This window comes from Thermobia domestica, chromosome 4, assembly GCF_964235325.1.
Source record: "Thermobia domestica chromosome 4, izTheDome1.hap1.1, whole genome shotgun sequence".
In the NCBI taxonomy this organism is placed as follows: domain Eukaryota; kingdom Metazoa; phylum Arthropoda; class Insecta; order Zygentoma; family Lepismatidae; genus Thermobia; species Thermobia domestica.
The window spans coordinates 236434818-236457830 of record NC_137457.1 but is presented as its reverse complement, the minus strand read 5'-3'; the positions used below and the strand labels follow the sequence as shown (position 1 = coordinate 236457830).

Here is a 23013-nt window from a genome sequence, read left to right as displayed (position 1 = left end):
AATATTTATAATAAATTAATTCCAGGTGTTAATATAGTAGATTTAATATCGGATTTTGTTAGATGTCGTAAGATGAATATTCCAACAGCCGGCTGGGTGCCCTTTGCTATACTATTAGAAAATCTAATATACCCTTAAAGTATATAGCAAACCCTCATCGTATAACATATATTCGTAAGCTAATAACTAGGGTAGAAGACGAAGAAAAGGAGGAGCCACCTCATAAACGTAAATGGCATGATTATAAAATATGAAGAAGCAAGGTGCCGTTTATTATAACACCTCACATCCTGCTTCATTTTCAACTGCATCGGTATTATGGAAAACCGTAAAGAAATCAGTACCATTACACCGTGTGGAACAATGGTTAAAAGAACAACCGACATGTACACTGCACAAGCCTGCGCGAAAACAATTTCCACGTAATTCCTATCTAATGTTTAATATTGATGGTCAGTGGCAAGCTGATTTAGACGATATGCAAAGTCTACAAAAATATAATGATGGGTACAGGTATATCTTAACAGTAATATATATATTTATCCTGTATGCATGGGCTGTGCCTGTGCGTAAAAAGCTAGTGTTGATATCATAAAAGCATTCAAGAAATTATTTGGATCTATCCGGCGTAAACTGCTGCGTCTACAAACAGATAAAGGAACAGAGTTTGTTAACAAACCATTCCAGGTGTATTTGAATAAGGAAAATATTCAGTTTTTCACAACAAAAAACCCTGATATTAAAGCAGGGATACGGACAAAATGTCGCGGCCGAAACATCGCCGCCCAAAATCTTGCGTGGCCAAAACCTCGCCGCCCAAAATCTCGCGGGGCAAAATCTCGCCGGGCCAAAACCTCGCGGGACAAAATATCGCCGGTCCAAAACCTCCCGTTGTCAGAACCTCGCCGCCCAAAATCTCGCCAGGCCGAAACCTCGCCACCCAAAACATCGCATGGCCAAAACCTCGTGGGCCAAAATCTCGCCTGCAGCTTAATATAAAGTCAGTAGTATAACAATATCTGCTGCTTTTCTTATAAGTAAAAAGAAAAAGGAAGGAAGAGCTTGGTGTGGTGATAGTAAGGGCGCCGAATTCTACTTCGCCCCTGGCGCCGAAATCTCTAGCTACGGCTATATATATATATATATATATATATATATATATATATATATATATATATATATATATATATATAGTACTGGCACAATTATTATGGATTTTTGAAAAAAAAACATTTTTTCTACAAAAACGACATTTAAGCAAACAAATAATAATGCAAATTTATTTTATTCAGACATAGTGAGTACGTCAATAGTAAACAACTATTTTAATATTTAGTTTGTCCACATTTTGCATTAACATGTGCTTTAACACGTCTCGGCATTCCAGTGATCAACTTTCTGCACAATTCCCTGATTCTACCTTAGTGAACCTATACTTTGATAAGACGTTGCATGAGTTCTGCTTTCGTCGTTATGGGAACTTCGTGTATTTCATCTTTCAATACAGGCCATAAACTCTCAATCGGATTCATATCCAGGTAATTTCCAGGCCATGAGAGCACTTCTGCACCATTCTCTTCAAACCAGGTCTTCACTGACCTTGCCGTGTGACAAGGGACAGAGTCCTGTTGAAAAATCCAAGGTCTATCCACAAACCAGTCCATTGTTTGAGGTAGCAAACGTCTTTGTAATACTTCTTTGTACTTATACTGGTCCATGATGCCATCAATAATCTGCAAACGACTTGCTCCATGCACAGAAATGGCTCCCCAAACCATGATTTTCTGAGGGAATTTTACAATCTTCTTTAAACATTCCGGTGCAAATTGCTCACGCTTTCTTACAGTGTGCACACGGTCGGCAAGCACTGCAATGGTAGTCTCGTCTGAGAACACAACCTGCAACACTACAGAACACAAAGTAAGGCTTTGAACAGCTGGAGAAAGTGATGGAAGCAATTGAATAACGATTAGACTTAATGACGTGAAAGTCTGCAAAGCTTTAAATTGGAAGTAAAGTTTAATATTTTGCATAATTTTAATCATTTATGTTTTTAACATCTTTACATAAATATTTTAGACTCTCACCTTCTCCCATTGCTCAGATGTCCAGTCAACGTGAGCTTCTGCCCAAGCCTTACGAGCCTGTTTCATCTTGTCAGTAAGGCGAGGCTTTTTTCTGGGACGATATGCTTTTAGTCCACCTTCCAATAGTCTTTTATTTATTGTTCTGCGAACAATGGTAATGCCCTCTGCTGCAAGTTGGTTGGAAAACATTCTGCAAGATGCTCTTCTGGTGTTAATTGCCATTTTAGTTATTTTTTTTTTGTCCATTCTCGGTGTTGTTTTCTTAGGTCGACCACATTTTCCAACCCTATTTGATGCCAAACTGTGGCCATATTCCAATTTCTTCTTGATATTACTGACAGTTTGAGTTGAAACTTTAAGTTTCTTCGCTATTTCTTTCTGTTTTAAGGTGTTTTTTTCAATAAAACACTAATCTGTCCAAACTTTCAAGGACTCAAATCACGAACTTTCCCCATGTCTGATCAATTGCATAAACAAATTAGAAAATCTGAAAAAGAAGTTGGCATTAAACTTAAATGCACAAATGCACAGAACTAAAGTGATCACATGCAAATGACAGGCAGACAATGCAATAAACACACATTTATCCACGTAAATTCCAGATTATTACTGACCTATGTCCAGACAATGCAGAGATTGTGTCAGAGTTGTCAGACGTTTTCTCTCTGTATTGCCAGACACTCCCATATAAGACTGTAAAACCCACTTAAAATAACTAATAAATATTTGTTTGGTACTTGTGTGGTAAAGTAAATAAAGTATTAGTTAATAAAATTGTTTGCAAGACATTTTTGCACAAAAGATTTGTTTTTATCAAAAATCCATAATAATTGTGCCAGTACTGTATATATATATCCAACTCCCCCTCCCTTTTGTTGTGCCGACAAAGTGAAATTATAAAAGACATCCTAGGCTCGAACCTCATCTATGTTGAAAATTTGATTGAGATCGGTAGGATGTCTCAAGAGGTATAATGTAAGAAACATAGTCATTTAATTTTTATATATAGAGATTTCCAAAGCATGCATTAGAATTTTTCTTGTCATTTTTTTAATATAATTATGTGTTATTACTAAGTATATACATATAGTAATATATAGAACATTCTAGATTGAAGAAATCGTCGTGAAGAGGTTTTATCCTGACGACATTTCTTCAAGGCGACAATACATCTCGCTTAATTTAGACCAGGCGAGATTCTGTGTCGCGAGATCATTACAACGAGGTTTTGGTCAGGCGAGAGTTTGGGTATGGCGATATTTTGGGGCGTGAGATTTTGGAAGACGAGGTTTTGGCCCGCGAGGTTTTGGGTAGCGAGGTTTTGGCTAGGCGGGGTTTTGGCAAGGCGAGATTTTGTCCCGCGAGGTTTTGGGCGGCGAGGTTTCGGCCCGGCAAGATTTTGGGCCGCGAGGTTTTGTACCCAAACTATTAAAGCAAGTATAGTGGAACGCTTTAATCGCTCACTTAAGCAGCGAATGTGGAAATATTTTACTGCGAAGAAGACGTACCGTTGCATAGGCACGTTGCCCAAGTTGGTTCTGGCATATAATTCTCGGCTCCATAGAGCCCAGCAATTACCACCAGCCAGTGTAAAGCAGGATACGTTTCAGCAAGTGTGGAATAAATTGAGATCGACGCATACTAGTGTTGTTAAAGCTGGAGAATATAAAGAAGGTGATACTGTGCGCAATACTAAAGCAAAGCATCATTTAGAAAAATGTTACAAAGAAAATTGGACCGTGGTAATATTTAAAATAAAACACATGCAATATAAGGAGAAAAAAGTGGTTTATGTTTCGGAGAATTTAAATGAAGAAGTGACTGACGGTATATTTTACGAAGAGGAATTACACCTGGTACCCTTACCCAGTATTCATGAAATAGATGAGATTTCAGAGGTGAAAGGTAAACGGGTGCTTGTTCGTTAGCGCGGGTACCGTGCATCATTTAATTCCTGCATGGGTTCCTGCATCGTATTTAAAGTGTTTAGTAACAACAACAATGCTATATTATACGATGGCAATATTTTTGAATATATAGCGAAATGAACGACCCTTATTTTCAATATTATTCTCATCAAGCTGGTAGTGGTTATAATGTATATCCTGGAGCACCCTTCCAAGAAGGGTATGGTATTGGTAGTTTTCTAGGTGGCTTATTTCGTAGTGTATTTCCATTAACAAAACAAGGTGCAAAAACTGTTGGTAAAGAACTGTTAGGTACAAGTATTAATGTAGCCGGAGATGTATTGGGTGATAACAGACCTATTGACGAGCTTTCACAGTCACTCTGGGAGGAAGGAAAAAGTAATTTAAAACCGAAAGCTCAAAATAAATTAAATAAGGTACTAGAGCGATCAGGTAAGAGAGAAAGAAAAATTAAGTTTGCTCTGACAGGTGGTAAGAGGAAGAGGAAGAAGAAATTAAAAACAGATATTTTAATTAACTATGGAGCAATGTAGTTTTTACCTCACCCTCCCCAGTAACAATTCTATGAAATATTTTCCACAAAACACTTTATCATGTTATACGACCAAATTATATCATCCTCTTGTACTGGAGAAAGGAGTGTGGGAGACAGCAGTTGTTGAAGTACATTATATAGCTTCTTTTCAGAATATTTCCAAATATACTAATAACATTTATTCTCGTTTAACAGATAAAGAAGACTGGCGCATAACTACCATTCTGCCAGGTTACTATTATTAGGTAGATGATATTCTTTCACAAATTAATCATAAAAGCGTTATATTGAACTTACATTTGAAAGTTAAAGCATCAGTAAAACGAATTGAGGTTAAAAGAGTGAGAAAAGATTTGGGTGAGAATATAAAAGAGCTGCTATCTCACGAATTAGCCGAAATACTAGATTTTGATCATGTACAAAAAGAAAATATTATACTTGTCCATCACGCGCGTTACCCGCCTAATTTACAAAAATCACTACCCGCAAACATGTATATTTATAGTGATATTGTAGAACCTCAATTGGTGGGCAATACTGTAACTCCATTGTTACATATTATAACTAAAAATATTAAAGAGCACGGTGCTACTAATGTGCATATCTTTGAAACTCATCACTACGTCACTGTGCAGCGTAAAAAGTTTGATCAAATTGTTATGGATTTAAAAGATAGTACAGGTAATTCACTTCCCTTCAAATATGGTGGAGTATATGTAAAATTGCATTTTCGAAGTCGTGATTAATAATTATAAAGGTATTTACAAATATGCCAATGAAAATATTAATAGTAAGAAAAATGCAGTGTGAGTGTACGAAATCAGAATTAGATTTATTTGCGGGTTTGCTCGCTCAAACAAATATTATAGGTAATCAAATAGTGCCATATAAACCGGTGGCGTCATTTTCTGATAATTCTCCAATCGAGTTTGTAGTCCCCGGTCACGATGATGATTATATTGATTTACCGCACACTATGTTACATATTAAAGGTAAAATCACTAAAGCTGATGATTCTAATTTCACATCTACCGATAAGAATACTAGACCTGTAAATGATTTTCTCAGTGCAATCTTCAGTGAGGTACAAATATATCTGAATAGTCAACTTATATCCTACTCCTCGCATACATATCTATATCGATCCTATATAGAAAAACTATTAAATTATAATGCCAATGCAAAAACAACACATCTTCAGACTGCTATGTAGTTTAAAGATACTGCTGGTCATATGGATAGTGTGGCCGATAGTAATGTGGGGTTTAACCAACGTCATCTTCTCAGTGGGTTAAGACAACCATTTGAATTACTGGGTAATATTCACGATGATATATTCAATCAGGAAAAAATTTCTATTGAATGGTGTACAACTGCGTATCAAGCTAATTCCTGCCAAAGCGTATTTTTGTCTAATGGGCGAAACTGCTGCTAAGGGAAAAGTTAAAATTACAGATGCAACACTGCTGGTGAAAAAGGTTGATGTATCCCCAGCTGTAAAAATAGCAAAAAATAAAGTATTACAGAATCCTAAATTTAGAGTGAAATATCCTATAACAAAGGTGCAGGTAAAAACAGATAATTTACCACAGGGCATTGTCGATAGCACACTTCTAAATGTCTTCCGGAATAGTGCCTAAACGTATTATTATTGGTTTTGTTACTAATGCAGATTTTAATGGTACCTATACGACAAATCCTTTTAATTTTAAGCATTTCAGTATCAACTTCCTTACATTGTATGTTGATGGAACGCCTGTTTCATTCAAATCATTGCAGACAGATTTTGATAATCTATATATATAAAAGAGAACGCACAAAATCCTTTGTCCGCTCATCACGCTAATACGGCTGAACCGATTTCTTTCATTTTTGGGGGGTTGTTAGGATTTGGACCCTAGATGGTTTTTATCATATCACTTTAATTTTCAATTAGCAGTGTCTTGAGATAATTGACCAATCAGGTGTCCATACGTACAAAAAATCCTTTGTCCGCTCATCACGCTAATACGGCTGAACCGATTTCTTTCATTTTTGGGGGGTTGTTAGGATTTGGACCCTAGATGGTTTTTATCATATCACTTTAATTTTCAATTACCAGTGTCTTGAGATAATTGACCATTCAGGTGTCCATACGTACAAATCCTTTGTTATTAGTTCATCATAGGTATAAAAATAAACGTATTTATATGCAACCCGCATGACCCTGTGACTCGGCGGGTTAACATAAATGACAGGCGCTATAAATCACTTGAAAGCGAAAAAGTAAAAATTATCTAAGTAACAAAGTTTATTGCGTTCCGGGATGACCGCAGCGAAGCGGGGCGGGTTGGGGTGACCGCAGCGAAGCGGGGCGGGTTAACATAAATGACAGGCGATATAATGTTAACATTAGTGCAATCTTCTATGGTTTTTATCATATCACTTGAAAGCGAAAAAGTAAAAATTATCTAAGTAACAAAGTTTATTGCGTTCCGGGGTGACCGCAGCGAAGCGGGGTGAACGCTGCTAGTAACCTATATATGCAAGCACATTCTACGTTATTTACAGAGTCTGGTATTTATTCTTCTAATCAAGGTTATGATATTTGGCTTGCCGAATATCCTAATGGTTATACTTTAGTGGTATTTGTTTTAACTCCAGATTCTAGTGCTATTGCGGCATTTCATACTAGTCCGCAACGTCAAGAAAGTGTACGTTTAGAGATTTATTTTAACCACGCATTAACACCTCCTGTAACAGCAATTATTTATGGGGAGTTCTCTTCAGAACTAGAAATTGATTTCCAAAGAAAAACATTGATTAACATGTTAAATACAATTCAACTTTATGAGGTATTACAAGAAAATCTGTCTAACGATCATTTTATCGGTGTATACGCTGCAGACCAATTACCACGTTTTATTCACACATTTCCTGCTAGGATAATTATAAACACTCTTTCTAGTGATAAACCAGGTGAACACAGGTTGCCGTATATATTTCAAAATTAGGGGCTGGTGAATATTTCGACGTTACCGTCTTCCACTGTATATATCATATAATCTAAGGTTTCTAAAAGGTAACTGCTTATTTTATACATGGAACAATAAACGCAATCAAGGTGATTTATCTCAATTTTGTGGACATTACTGTATTTTGTATTTAGCATGTCGTGCGTCTGTTTATTCATTACATCATTTCTTAAATAAATTCACATTTTCCATCGTTGATGCTAATGATATTATGCTTTATTCAGTTATGAAAACATAATGGTCACTGAAGCGAGATTAAGTTCTTCGTAAACCATATATATATATATATATATATATATATATATATATATATATATATGTGTGTGTGTGTGTGTGTGTGTGTGTGTGTGTGTTTGTATGTGCGAATAACCAGACTTGAGCTATATTGTCAAATGGTGTTCTACTATATTGACATTGTCTTTTTTTACATCAAAAAAGTACTCGTAAAAGAGAACGAGTATACCCCTGATGTTATATAATGTGTGAAAAAACACTACCGGCAGTGTCATGATCTTCAAAGTCTTGCTGTTGTGTGTAATGCTTCTGAGCATGCGTGTGTGCTTATTTATATTCTCTGCTCTACTGTAATAACTAAATGTGCCATAGTCTTTAAAACACAGGTCGTTTCGCGTAGTATGCTCCTGGGGAACCGGAACAGGAGTCGGAATAGGAATCGAAAGTCCTCCGTGCACCATGTGTGTTGATCACTGGAGCGGGATTAAGTTCTCCGTAAACCATGTGTGTGTGTGTGTGTGTGTGTGAATAACCATACTTGTTAAATGATGGTTTTATTTTTTAACCTTTGCTCTACTATATTGACATTGTCTTTTTTCACATCAAGAAATGTGCTCGTAAAAGAAAAGTAGTATACCCCTGATGTTATATAATGTGAAAAAACACTACCGGCAGTGTCATGGTCGTTCAGTCTTTAAAACACAGGTCGTAAAAGGCTACTCGTTGCGCGTATTCTGCTCCGGGGGAATCGGAACAGGAATCGGAACCGGAACTGGAACAGGAACCGGAATAGTTTGCGCATGCGCAGTAGGTTTAAAAAACGGGGCCAAGTGTCATCACTCTACTTCGGATACAGCTACGATACAAATATAAAGCAGGGTTCGTCCAAGGGTTTCACCATTTCTAAGAAGGGTATTGCCAATGTACTCAAACGCAACAAAAATACAAAGCCAGAGGAAGCGGGAGCGCAAAGTGGCACGAAAATAACACCCCCGTCCCAAAAGTACAATGTATGTGGTTCGACAAGTGCAGAAGTTGGTGACCTAGGAGAATCCGCCTCCACAGAGACATTTCCAGGAGTGCTAGAAGATCCAAATCACGTGTGCAGAGGATAATCAGCCAGGATTTACGCCTGGAAATGAAGCATAAGAATGAGTTGCTCACACACTCACAGCCAAATACATATGGGAACGCAGGTCCATTGCAAATGGCTCTATGAACGGGATTTAGCGGGTGACAAATGGAAATATGTGGTCACGTTAGACGAGGCCTGGATCTATTTTTTCAACCTCCAAGCTGGTTCGAGCCATTTACTATCATTCAAAGGATGCCAAGTACCATGCCTATTGGGTCCGCACGTGCCGCGAAAGTTTTTCCCGTTGCTTAATGGTGGTTCCAGGTTTTTGTCATAAAGGGAAACTTCCCCTCCATAGAGTTGCACGAAATGTGAAACTTAACGCAGCATGCTATCAACAACACGTTCTGGAGCCATTATACTGGCAGCACACTCCGTCGTTATATGGTACTGAGGCGTCGAAAGTCTTCATTCATAAAGTCAAAGCAGCCGGCCACACGGCTCGAACGACTGCGGCATACATGGCCCGCAAGGCGCGTGGAACTGGAATACCATGCTATCCCACACTCAGACATCCTTGTCAAGCCTACTGACGCTGCACCAATGGACACTGGGCTTTCGAATGTTTGAAGCGAGCTATTTTCTTACGTCGCCCGCGCACATTGACTGGCTTGTGTAAAGTTTGCAAGGAAGAGTGGTCCAAACTTGATCAGATTTCTCTGAACAGAAGCCTACTCCAAAGGAAACTTCGGTGTCGGGCTTGAGTTTATAGTCAGGATCGTCATACCGAGCACAACTACTGATGGAAATATGGCTTTACGCCCTAGTGCAGGGGACACAAAATCGTTTCGATAAATGTGGACCAATCTTCTGTATATGTAGACAGGGCACGGAAACTTCTATCATATTTTCCGTGCATTAACGGATTTACCCTGCCTTAGACAATTTTCTTCCAGAAAAATCTTGTGGACTTTCACAAGTTACATTAGGTTTACACGGATCAAAGGTCCCGTTTTCAACAGGGTTATCCTTTCCTTGAGAAAACCGTCGGATGTCCCGAGAAAACTACAAACAAGATGTCCCTTCTTCACTTTTTTTTTAAAAAGAATTTTCACCAGTAATATGATAATCTAATGACAAATGACGCCCTGTCGTTGTTAAATTTTGAAAGGTACAATGAAAATTAAAAAGTGAAATAAGATTCAATAAATAAAAGCTTGGTTATTCTGAAACGCTAGAAACTTCTGCCTCACTGGTATGAATAACGAAATAATGACTATACCTAGGTGGACTGTCAAATTACGCAAGTTCGTCAAGTGTCTTTTATTATTATTATTATTATTATTATTATTATTATTATTATTATTATTATTATTATTATTATTATTATTATTATTATTAATTACTAAATCTAGTCACCCTAATGTAGCTCCAGGTACGATCGGTTATTTTTATTTAATGAGTGTTTTCATTTTAAAAAATCTATAATTTTCAATCCAAGCTTAGAGATTAATCTTTTGAGTTTCAGGTCTTTTTTTTTTTTTTTTTTTTGTAACTGAAGTCGCATATGAAACAGGCGACTTTCCTCATACCTAACATATGAAAAGTACCACTTACTTCATTAACTCGCGCCCTCGCTCTGTGATACTGCAGCCAAGCCTGTTTTTGCTTTAATGTTTCAACCTTTTCCAACAACTGCCTTCGCTGAACGAAGTGCTTGATCTCAGCTCGAAGTCTGAAAATAAAATATAAGAAAAATGATTAATATTTCTACAGTTAAGCTTTCATTACCATGAATGCTTTAGAAGAAAGGCTCAAATCATTACGAACATACGTATTAATAGCAAATTCCGCTGATATAAGAAAATACGCCAAATTTTGAAAGATACGGACATTTCCACTTGAAGGAATTTCTCTAAATTCCCAGTTCATTAGCAGAAATTTCTATTGATCACGGAGATTATTTTATGGAAAATATCATAATCCGTCCACCTTAGGATATGCATTTCAATGACAAAATATTTATAATGACAAGAATTCGTAAGATTCTCTACCTCTAGTATACATTTTGAAAAACTTAATTTCCCTCCACCTCTCCCTAGAATAAACCCTTGAATGAAGGTAACATGATAAAATTCCAACTTTATGTGCGTAAAACTAACTCCCAAAATTCATTTCAAATAGGTCTGCCGTATTCCCATGATTTCAAAACTATGTATTCGACATTATTTTCGGTCATTTTATTTTTCATTACCTCCCACAACCCCCACCCCATACACACATGCCTATGGGGTTTATCTTCTTTCAACGGAATCGAAACAATGACATTTTATCTCAGCGATCCCAAAACTATGAATTCGATAGTACGTACTAGTGATAGTTTCCGTTTATTCTTTACTGGTGGTAGTCACTCCCTTCTCACTTCCATCATCAGGGAGGGTGTTAGGGGCGTCTTATCTCAACTGGAGTCTCAGCTCAAACAGAATCTTATGTAACTATTCATCTCAGCGACCCGGAAAACTATCGATTCGATACTAACATCGGTCGTTTGTGATTATTTAGCACGTCATTTCCCCCCACTTCCTTCCGTAGGGGTGATAGGGTTGTCGTGACACTGAAGGTTGAATTTAAGACTTGAATGCCATCGAAAGTGGCATGATTCATTTCACTTCCCCCTTTCCCCGAAAACTATGAATGCGACACTAAAATCGGTCGTTTTTGATTTTTACATGTCACTTTCTTCCCATCCCCCAGGGGTGCTACGAGTGTCTTACTTCATAGTATTTTTTCCAGGTTGTAGGTCTGTATGTACCAAGTTTGGATGAAATTTCTTTAGGTGCTTCCGAGTTATGCTACAAATCATATATATCAATCAGAACTTTTTAGGTTTTCTTTCTTGCGTAGCGATTTGAGACACAAACATAACTTGCATCGAAATTCATCATTTTTGCATAGCTGTTTCATCACGAATTGAAACTGATATAATGGATTTAATGGATTTCCGTGGACATAAAACAATAAAAATTAACAATTTTTGTAATAATAAACATGTAGACAATGAAAAGCAAAACAGAGGAAAATTAATATTTTCTTTTTTAAATTTCTTTTAGTGCTAATTGTCTTTCTACAGATTGCGTAAGATAGTATCTCTCTGGTTTCTGATGTGTCCACACAGCTTTTTATTAAATGCATAATCCCTAATGCTGTCCAGAAACTGGAATTATGGAATCGACGAAATGAACCTATAGTTTTGGAGAGAAAAATCTATATTTTTGAAGAGACTCAAATTCTAGCCAAATTATGCCCGGATCATTAAAAAAAAATAATAAATAAATAAATTTCTCGCAATTTCAGCGAAAAAAACAGCGCAGGAAAATATTATTTTTTGGCCAATGCTATGAAATAAGTATGAAGATGTATGTTACTAAATTTCTCACCCCAGAGCTTGAAACATTACGATAGAAAAGGGAGTACCCATTAAAGTATATTGTTTTCGCTGGGCACTTAAAGAAAAATGTAGAGTCTTCGAGGGGAGGTTTATCACATTTAGATTAAATCAAAAGAGAACACTTCTATCATGAAGGAAAAACTACATTATGTTGCTTTTTAGTTAAAACTAAAATAGCTTGCTTCGATGACTCTATATACATAAAACTACATGGACTGATTGACATAAAATAAATTGGTAGTTCCGGTTGACGTGGATAGTTGAAATTTGGCACTATTGTAGTTTTCCGAGACTAACCCACCGAAAAATTATCAAAAATGAATATTTTTAAGTTTTAGGGAGTCCCAAGGGGGTATGAATAAATTCTCCATGTTATTTAAATGGACATTATTTTTACCTATAGTCTCATATTTTAGGTACTTGGAATTGCAATCTTTTAAAAAATGAGATTCGGTATGCTCGTACGTTTTCGTTAGAGTTACCCAAGTAAATCACCGAAAATGAAAATTTACAACTTTAGAATGGTGTTAAGGGAACTGAAAAATATTTAAGAAGTAGGAATTTGAGAAGGAATTTGGTTGAACAAAATTTCAAGAGATCAATGAGCGCAATAAGAACTCAGTTTTATTCAAGAGCCCCATTTGTTACAAAAGAAACGCTTCATGATGGTAGATATGTATGAACTGTAAAAGCTCTGTAATTAATGCCCAACCACGAATAAACTACTACAAAGCATATAAAGGAAATGAGTGTAGACTATTAATTTTCAAGAATAATTATAATAGTTTTATTTTCTTATGCTTCTTTTTTAAATGTTCGGAATATTGATATTTCTTAACTTACATTTTTAACGCGCTGAAAAAAATCTTAGTAAAAGTAACCTAATACAAAAACTTTTGTTATTTTCCAAATTTTTGCGGAAAGAAACCGGAAAAAACGGATTTTCATCAACAGGTTCAAGATCTCCGAAAAGTTTACAATACTATGCACGGCACTCGACTGAGGGAACCCGGACACTTCTGATTTGTATTCCAGCACAGTAGAAAAACGCTGTTTGTCAGTGTGTGTAACTGAGGCTACCTTGGGCGTAATGGCTTTATCTGTTATTATTATTATTACCTTAATTTGTCTCAATTCTTATATTAATATTTCTTTTTCATTTCTTGAAATCATTGTTCAAACTATATAGAAGTGAATTCCTTATCTGGCTGCAACTTTCAGTGCTACAACTCAGTTACTATTTGTGCAACATAGAAGTTACTGTTTATCGCTAGTGTTTCTTTTAACTTCACTTATCGTTTGTTTGTGTATGATTCCCGGTCTCAGGTCTGAACAAGACTGTATATTGAAGGAATAAGAAAATTCGTATCGTTAACACTTGTTATCCATATTTCGTTATCATTCCTTGTGATGAACTGCGAAAATGGATTTAATTAAAATATATCTCCTAGTTTATTTACTTATTTCAAAGTAATAAATCGTCGCTTTCAATACATAAGGGCGTAACTAACATTTTCAAAATTTTACAGGAGAAGCGAAAGAAGATTTTGTAGTATGTTCAAGTTAACATAACTTTTTGGCTATTATCAGGAAAACTTTAATTTTTTGGACGCTTATCGGCGAGGAACAAATGTTCCTTTCCGTGTAGATTTGACTTTCCAGCTGTTCGTATGTCTTGATAAAATTGCAAAGTTTTTAACTTACGCCCTTATGCTGTGAACAGATATGTGTTAAATTGTAGTTCTAGAATAACAATAATGGCGTATGTTTTAGTAACTTTATTTTCACATATTTTACAGTTTTGTACAGAATGACCATTGATACTACAGTTAATGTTTTTTCTTTTGTTATAATTATGAGAGTGTTTATTATGTTGAATATAATATTTTTGAATGAAAAATGTAACTTTGTCTACACATTATAGAATATAAAAAATATGTTTTTAGGTAAGCATTATGGCTGTATTGACACAAAGGAAAGTCCTTTTAACAATGGACCTCAACAAAGTCGTCGACATTTTCATCACTTTGTAGATTTCGGAACTATGCGTGGTAGTCTCGCGATATTACTCCTATATCGCACAAATTTTGCAAGTCTTTCTTCTTTTGCTTAGAAATAGGTCGAACAGAAGAATAACTGGTTAAGAGTGTAGGCTTATTTAGTGTACAGCTTCACGGGGAACCTTTGCGTGTCGAAAATCTGGAAAAATCATCTCTCATTCGGGTTTTGAACAAAACTGTCCCCAAGTCGTCTTGACTAAATCTTATCCATCGCAATTTTTGCAATCCAATCTCATTGCCTTTTTCATCTTTGCTGCATTTTAGAAAAGTTTTTCGTGCTTTCTCGAAGTCAAAGAAATCATCTATTGCCATCGACTGTACCTCGTATGGAAACGGCTTTTTGCGCGACATTCGAGCAACAGTTAACCACTCTGTTGGAAGGAAAACATCTACATTTTTTTTTCGAATGCTCAATGGTACTATGCATGGAATCAACTTCCATTTCCGTATGCCCCGGCTCAAGAAATTTATGACCAATCGTTTTTATATGAGCACTACTAACCGCATATATACACATTGATGCAAATTTCGTATTTAAATTTTGTCCTCCGCAGCAGTCGGAATACATGGTCACGTGTTCAACTTCTGTTGATAATTCGCGTAAGTATTTAAGAACACATGATGCAATTTCATCTGGGCCCCTCTTTGACTTTGTTTTATCCCCCAAAATAACAGTAGCCCTCGTGAGTAGCAACATCGTAAATAGTAATATTGTAAACGTTTAGTTTCCTCGCGTAATACACAACTCCGGTTTTCCAGGACGGAGTTGTTAACACTTGCTGAAGATCAAAACAAATCACCTTATGAGTTCTATCTTTCAATGCATTCTCCTTGTCTAGTCTCTTTTCTTCCCTTGCTTTATCCTTCTCTTTTTTGTGCTGCTCGTAATTTTGCAGTTCTACTCTTTTTTCTTCTTCGGACAACTTACTAAATTTGACACATACTTTACACTGATATTTTTTCGGTTTGTGAATTTTTACATTCATCTCTTTCAATAGCTTCCAGTAAGACGTGCGACCAATTATACGTGTTTTATCCAGACCCTTTTCTTCACAGTAGAGATCGTACTGTTTCAAGGGAGAGAGCCCAGGGACTATGTAATAAACTTGGGATGTAGAAGCTCGCCAGTAATGGGATTCGACCCGAGGTATTGGTGTTATGTGTGATTTCGCAACTTCGATTGTTTCCTATCCCAATGCATTTTTTCGGAACATGCTTACCTCGCAACTCTGTAGTTCCATGATAAGATCTTTCTGCATCGCGATGGGGTAAGCTTTGTCACTGACATCCAACGTACGTCACTAACCATGTCTCTTTTAACAATCAAACCCCTAAACAAATCCAAATCAACAATCGTAAACAATCCATGGCGGCATTTACATCATTTACATACAGAGACCAAAAAAATGCGGTACGCATTGTGGCGTATGAGGGCCAGGCCACATTACTGTGTACTCAGATCATTTAATGCAGAAGGGCGCATGTGTCATTTAAGCCCTTATGCTTTGAACAACTTGCTTTTATATCTCTTAATCCCCTTATGAAAATGACCCCCCACAGCTGAACGGTTCGCCGTACAGCCACAAAAATTTCCGAGCAGCTAGACACGATCGACATCTATCGGAATAATTGAAAATCTCAAAATCCCAAAAAATGTAAGTTACGCCCTTATGTATTGAAAGCGACGAAATAATTTTTACTTTGCATGTGCAGCGGGGCCCCGTTGGCTCAGTGGTAGTGTTCACTTTTAGTGCATGAGGTCCTTGGTTCGATCCCAGCTCGCGCAAAGTGAACTTTGTGGTGGACATATACCTTGGTGGACTTTGTGTGCGTGCTTTTTCTCGGAGTTCTCCCGTTTCCTCCCACTTTCTTCATTCCACCTTTTCATTCATTTCTCATCACCGTCTCCTTTAGCCTAGGCGGCATAACTGTGGGACTTAAAATTTAAAGATTTCATTTCATTTTTGCATGTGGAGCATTTAAGAATTTTCCACTGGTATGATGAAGTGTTGTAAATATGTAATTTTGTTATATATACACGAAGAAATTTTAATACTTTTTTAAAAAAAAATGCTATATGTACTATTTTTCAACAAAATATCACTAGAAAACTGCTAGTGTATAACAAAACAGACCTTTCTTTATTTCTTGAAGCATAAGCTAGCACTGAAAAAGTTAAAATATAATGTTGTTGTTTAGTTTCAAAGTCTTAATTACTCAAAACTCGAAGTCAGGATATACTGAATAGACTTTTAGCGCTGTATTTTAGATGTTCAATAATGCTTAACACATCATGTTTTGCTTTATGTTACAAATATGACAGTGCCTGTTTTTGTTGAATATAATCAACTTCCCAAAAACTTAGTGGTGCATATTCAGCAATGCATGTTTGTTGTTGCTACCCAAATAGTTTTGATTTCGTTGCATATTGTATTCAGTTCTTATTTGGTTGTTTTGTTTGATGAAACATCGGAAGTTTAATGTATTTAATCAGAGATATTTTCGTGAAAATTACATGGAATATCTATACACCTGCATACATAAGAATGTTTAACGGCTAACTCCTCCTCGACCGAGTTTGTTAATTTTTGATACATGAGTAAACCGTTGCTTAATATAGGTTTTTGACATGCAATTTGATTAAAGTTTATATGAAAAAGGGAGAGTGGAAATTGATATATTGGAAATATTGCATACCTCACGAGCCAGTCAAATTAGAAAGATGAAGTTCGGTATAAGAATTCCTCATTGAAAATAAGGGGAACACATGTCCTATAATTCTTGAAGATTTTCGTTTTAAAGGTAACGGGGAATTTTTCTATAATCTATTATTTGTCTGGGATCAGAATAAAGGTGTTTCGAGTGATAGAGCGTTTCGTGAATGTAATAATAAATTGTCTATTATGTCTGGGCATTTAATCTCACAATACGGTCATTTTTCTCCCCATTTTAACAACGGTAAATATATCTATTGGCCTTTGGTAAAAGTTATATCAAACTAAGAGATATTTCTAGTATATTATCTCCTATTTCCCAAATGTGTGGCTCTCTCTTTCCTCCGTTGGTCACTAAACCAAAAGGAATCCTCTCCACGGATAATATATGTTGGACAAATATTCAACCAATAATAAACTCCGAGTGTTGAGTTTTGGATTTTCTTCAAGAATGATTTCCTAAGTTCAAGTTAGCAGTTTTCTATCATTGGATTCAGCAGTACACTAAGGATAGCAGTTTTTATCATTGAATTCGGTATTACAATAAAGAATGTGTAATGCAGACAAAATGGCATGAGCAAGACAGAAGAATCTTCTAGTAGAAACTACTGTCAAACTTCAATAAATCATTCTTATATATATGAGAATTCTATAATATACTTCTCATCTGAACTTACAAAAGCATGAACTGAATAGATTATTTGTTCAGATTTTGATACAAAAGTGAGGTTGTTTACCATCAGGAGAAATAAAAGCAGAATTTGCAGCATTAATTATAAGGGAATTTCCGGCTCTCAAAAATCCTAGACGAAGAGGTTATGTAAGTACATCCGTTTATCTTGTTACGTCCTTGTAACTTTTAAACTAATAGACAAAAACTGTAAAAATTTGTATTATTCGAATATCAGAAGGGGAATATCGTTCGACGTAGTAGCTAATATTATCATACTAACAGTATTGCCAACTCAACATAAAGTTTTTTTTTCAAATAGTACTACGTCAGGTTATTATAATTTCAAATCTACGCACGAAACAAAAACAAACAGTACTACATTTACCGTTTAGTGTTCCAAACTAAAGATGCTACAGTGACACAAAAATGCAAAAACGACCCAATTTCTCAGGTATCTATAACAGTAATAACACAAATGAGACGGAGGAGCAATTCATATCGAAATTACGTTAGTTTACATACTACGATCAGGATATGACGTATGTCTAATGTACACTCACAAGTTATAAGGAATTCCAGAATCGACTTTTTTCGAAGGGTTTTATTTTGAAAAAGTGTTATGATAAGTATTGCCTCAAGTTACGTAAATTAATTTCGAAAAATGTAAAGACCATAAAGTCGTTTATGTCAATTTGATATTTTAAACATTTCCGGAGATATGATGATTGTTCTCAAAGTTGGCAATGTTGCTTAAAATGACGTAGTTGCAAGGAATTTTTAAAATGATCGTCGGGTTTCTTTGTTTCTTTCACATTTCACCAAGAGTTTTTGCTAGTTGTGATTACTAAACATTCTCGCGATTGCATGCTTTTAGCAGTATTTCCAACTTTAACAGTAATTATCATATCTCCGGACCGGAATGATTTAAAATATCAAATTCCTGTAAATGGCATTATGATCTTTATATCTTTTGAAAATAGTCTACGTAATTAAATGTAATAGTTAACATTGTTTATATAAGGCCCTTGAAAAAAGTCAAATTTTGAATTTCTTGTAACTTTGTTTCTGTTTATTAGAAATACATCATATTCTGATCGTAGTATTCTACAGTATGTTACTTTCGATGTGTATTGCCCTATCCGTTTCACTTGTCTTATTACTGATGTAGAGATATCCAAAATTGGAATGTTCTTGGATTTTTATGGTACTGTAGTATTCTTAGTTTGCAACACTGAAGAATAACTGCGGTATTGTATTTTCGCTTTGTATGTAGATATGGAATTTGTAATAACCTGACATAGTGCAATTTGAACATAGCTTTATATTGGATTAGGAACAATACTAATTTGGTGGTATTAGCTAGTGAAACGATGCCCCCTGCCGATATTTGAATGATGCAAAATTTCAGCGCTTTTTAATCTATTAGTTTAAAAGTCACAAGCGCCTAACAAGATAAATGGACTTCCCTATATATGAGGATTGCTTTCTACACTTTTGGCTATCCTTCACCTAAATCAAGTTTGTTGTGTAACAGTGATGTCTTAATCAGCTTGCTTTATGATTTGCCGAAAGGTCCTCAGTGACATAAACTAATAAAACTATTCCTTGGGTTATATATGGAAATCTGTGCGTTCGAACCTGGGTCATTGCTCCTGTTAGTGTTGAGCTACCAACTGTTATATGTGTATCCTGTTTATTCAATCTCTTTGCGCGGAGCTTACAGATTTGCTTTCTCTCTCTCTCCTATCTCCCTTTTTCTATTTGTCTAAGTTGGAGGTTTTATTTAGATTTGCACTAGAGATCTGCGAGCTTCGTTAGCGTGATACGAATGTTTTGTTTTATCCATTCGTTATTGTTTTGGCGTAGAATAATTGCGAAGCAAGACCTCTCTCAGTTATGTCAATTTACCGACTTGGTCAGCATTTGAGTGCAGAATGGATTCGTTTCTTGACTTATAATGTGGATGCTTAGCGTGGTCTGACGTCAGCCCAGTCCACTGTTATATTGTACTGTATGAATGCTAACTTCCTGATTTCTTTCTCCTCGCCCTCTTTGTGTAAGCGTGGAAGTTAGCGGCACGTGTAGGTCTTCTTATACTTTTCTACTGGCTTCGGATATACAGTAAGTTAGATATGCCTATACACAGTGGCGGATCCAGGATATTATCAAGGGAGGGGTTAAACCATAGTTTGTCGCTTTATTCGGTGTAAAGCAGGATTGAAGCCCATTTTACCGAGTGTATACCTGAGCATCAAGGTGGCTATAGCCCCCCATCTTGGATCAGCGCCTACCTATACACATATGTCACATAATCAACACTCACCTCGATAATTAATATTAAATCAGCTAATTTAATGCATTTTATCACTTCCCATTTATGTGTCATTTTATCCATTCTACGCGTCAACTTCGCAACGGGAATGATGAGGTTAAGGCGTGGATCATATATACTTTCCCGATGTTCGTCCTGTGACATTGACCGATTTCAGATTAGAATAGACTCTTTTTTACTTAGTTTTTATCATTTGTTCCCATCGGAATCATCTAAACGACCTGCTACACCTACTTGTGGTGTGGAATAGAGCTACTTTCGCTGTTTCACTACTTAAATTGATTCAGGGTTCCACTTTCCGACTGAGAACCCAGACGTTCATTCTAGATTTGAATGATCTCCTCTGGTCTAAACGTAGCTCTAGGTATTTTGGAGTACTCTCAATGTTTCGGTTGCTTCATCTCCCCCCCCCCGCATCTGTTTCTTCTCATCTGCAAAACCTTGTCACGTGTAGAGGGTCTTCGCTATACTTGGGTGGATGTCTTGGGGATGGGAGGGGAACCTTATTTGTAAATAAGTCGTAATTAGAAGTTATTAACGCAAGAGTTTGACATTTGTCACCAATACTGACTTCATCAATACTAATATTGTATGACACAAAAATCTTGTAAATTTTGGAACAACCTGTGTTAATATTTGCTGTTGGATATACGATATTCATATTATTTTCGCAGTTTCTGTGATCGACTTTTACTTAAGAAAGTATTTACAGGTTCTTAAGTATGTTTCGAGAATACAGATTAAAAGCCTCGTCCATGCTTAAACACTGTGATAATCGTATATTAAAACCTATGCAAAACCAGCTCCAGATAACTAGCTGGAGAGATCGTTTAGTTTCTTTTCAGCATGATTAGATTTTATTGCCTAAAGTTAGTAATCAACTGTGCGCGGGGATGTTATTCCATTTTTGTGCATGGATAATCGTTGGTGAATTTTCTGATAGTTCCCAATCACGCGAGTTATGAGTTGCGTTAGTATTTCTTTACCTCTGAAGTTACTTATATTAGAGGATCTTTTTCTGATCTTTTCCACCAGTACCCGCAAGTGTTAACATATATGTGTAACTGAAAACCAGTCACACTTTTCCTAACATTTTATTGATGCATTGTCTCAAATATTGCGTGTGAAATTCACTTCTTATTGATGTATGGATTCAAGTAACTATTTCTTTTTACCTATTAACTATATGTTAGTCTTAAATACAATCTGTTGATATTGCAAAGTCGTAATTAAATAAGTATCCAAGTATGAAACGTATACAAGTAAAGTCCCAATATAACAACTTCGCTATATATATACTCTACTTTTGTGTATTTAGGAATTAGCGTGAGGATTTAAATGCATGTAATCTTGTAATCTGTCGAAATAATGAGTTAACCAGGTTTACTTAAAAGCACTCTGTGTTTGTGTGTATTAAAATATAAGATTTGGAAGTCAATATTCCGTCTGTATTGCTTGTTACCTAATTTTACTTTATAAAATAGATTACAAACATTACCTACTAGCAGCGTTCACCCCGCTTCGCTGGGGTCACCCCTGAACGCAATAAACTTTGTTACTTAGATAATTTTTACTTTTTCGCTTTCAAGTGATATGATAAAAACCATAGAAGATTGCAGTAAATGTTAACATTATATCGCCTGTCATTTATGTTAACCCGCCGAGTGACACGGTCATGTGGGTTGCATATAAATACGGTTAGATTTAGCTATGATGAGCTAACAAAGGATTTCTACGTTATGGACACTTGAATGGTCAATTATCTCAAGACACTGGTAATTGAAAATTAAAGTGATATGATAAAAACCATCTAGGGTCCAAATCTTAATAACCCCCCAAAAATTAAAGAAATTGGTTCAGCCGTATTAGCGTGATGAGCTAACAAAGGATTTGTACGTTCTCTTTTATATATATAGATTTTGGATAGCAAGACGAACTGAATACGTTGTTATCTAGTGAAAAATAATAGTTTATACAGGGTGTATCAGCACTAATCGTCATTACCATGGGAGGACATTCTAAGCACAGAAGTTTGCTATAAACTGGTCTTCGATTCTCAAGTGTTCACGAGCTACAGGTTGCTAATCATTTCCAAACTTTGTTCACGAAAAAATCATTATTACTTATGCTTTATTTATTTGAGAGATATAAGACACAGCCCATTTTACGGTAATACGATGGCTTTTCCAACGCACGAAACAAAGACAAACAATACTACATTTACCATTTAGTGTTGCAAACTAAAGATGCTACAGTGTCAGAAATCCAAAAACGTCCCAATTTTGCAGGTATCTATGACAGTAATAACACAAATGAGACTGAGGAACAATGCACATCGAAAGTACCTTAGTGTAGATACTACTATCAGGATATGACGTATGTCTAATGTACACTCACAAAGTTATAAGGAATTCAAGAATCGACTTTTTTCGAAAGGCTTTATTTCGAAAAGGTGTTGAGATAAGTATTGCTTCAAGTTACGTAGATTCATTTCAAAAAAATGTTAAGATGCGACTTTTTTGTTGAAAAAAAGTTTAAGGGAATGAATGTAGCAAACAGTTTTGAAGGGAATTTGTTAGCAACACGGTCGCCTGGAGAATACTAAAATAAATGCGCTGGAAATGCAGCCATAGCAACCATAGCTATTTTGTTACCATAGCAACCAAAAAATAAGAAATGTCACAACACATTTGCAGTATTTTATTACAAAATTGTTCTAGGAAGTATATCTTGCTCATATGCGCTCGTATACAGAGGTCAGACATAGCGACATGTTCATGGGTAGACCTTCCCACTAGTGTATAGTATGTGACATTATTGTTATAATGAATGAACTCAAGAGACATGTCGCTTGTATAACAACTAAACAAAATCCCCTGTTATAATATTCGACGTATTGGATGTCAACATTAT

At 36.0% G+C, this 23013-nt stretch overlaps 1 protein-coding gene across 1 annotated transcript in view; it reads right to left on the bottom strand.

Annotated features, from left to right (window-relative positions):
- The window catches only part of LOC145683063 (uncharacterized), a 334454-nt gene that overhangs the window by 170598 nt on the left and 140843 nt on the right, over positions 1-23013 (bottom strand). The window contains exon 7 of the mRNA XM_081754422.1: positions 10491-10608. Within this exon, the coding sequence (XP_081610548.1) occupies positions 10491-10608 (118 nt within the window). The remainder of the gene's footprint in view (positions 1-10490; positions 10609-23013) is intronic.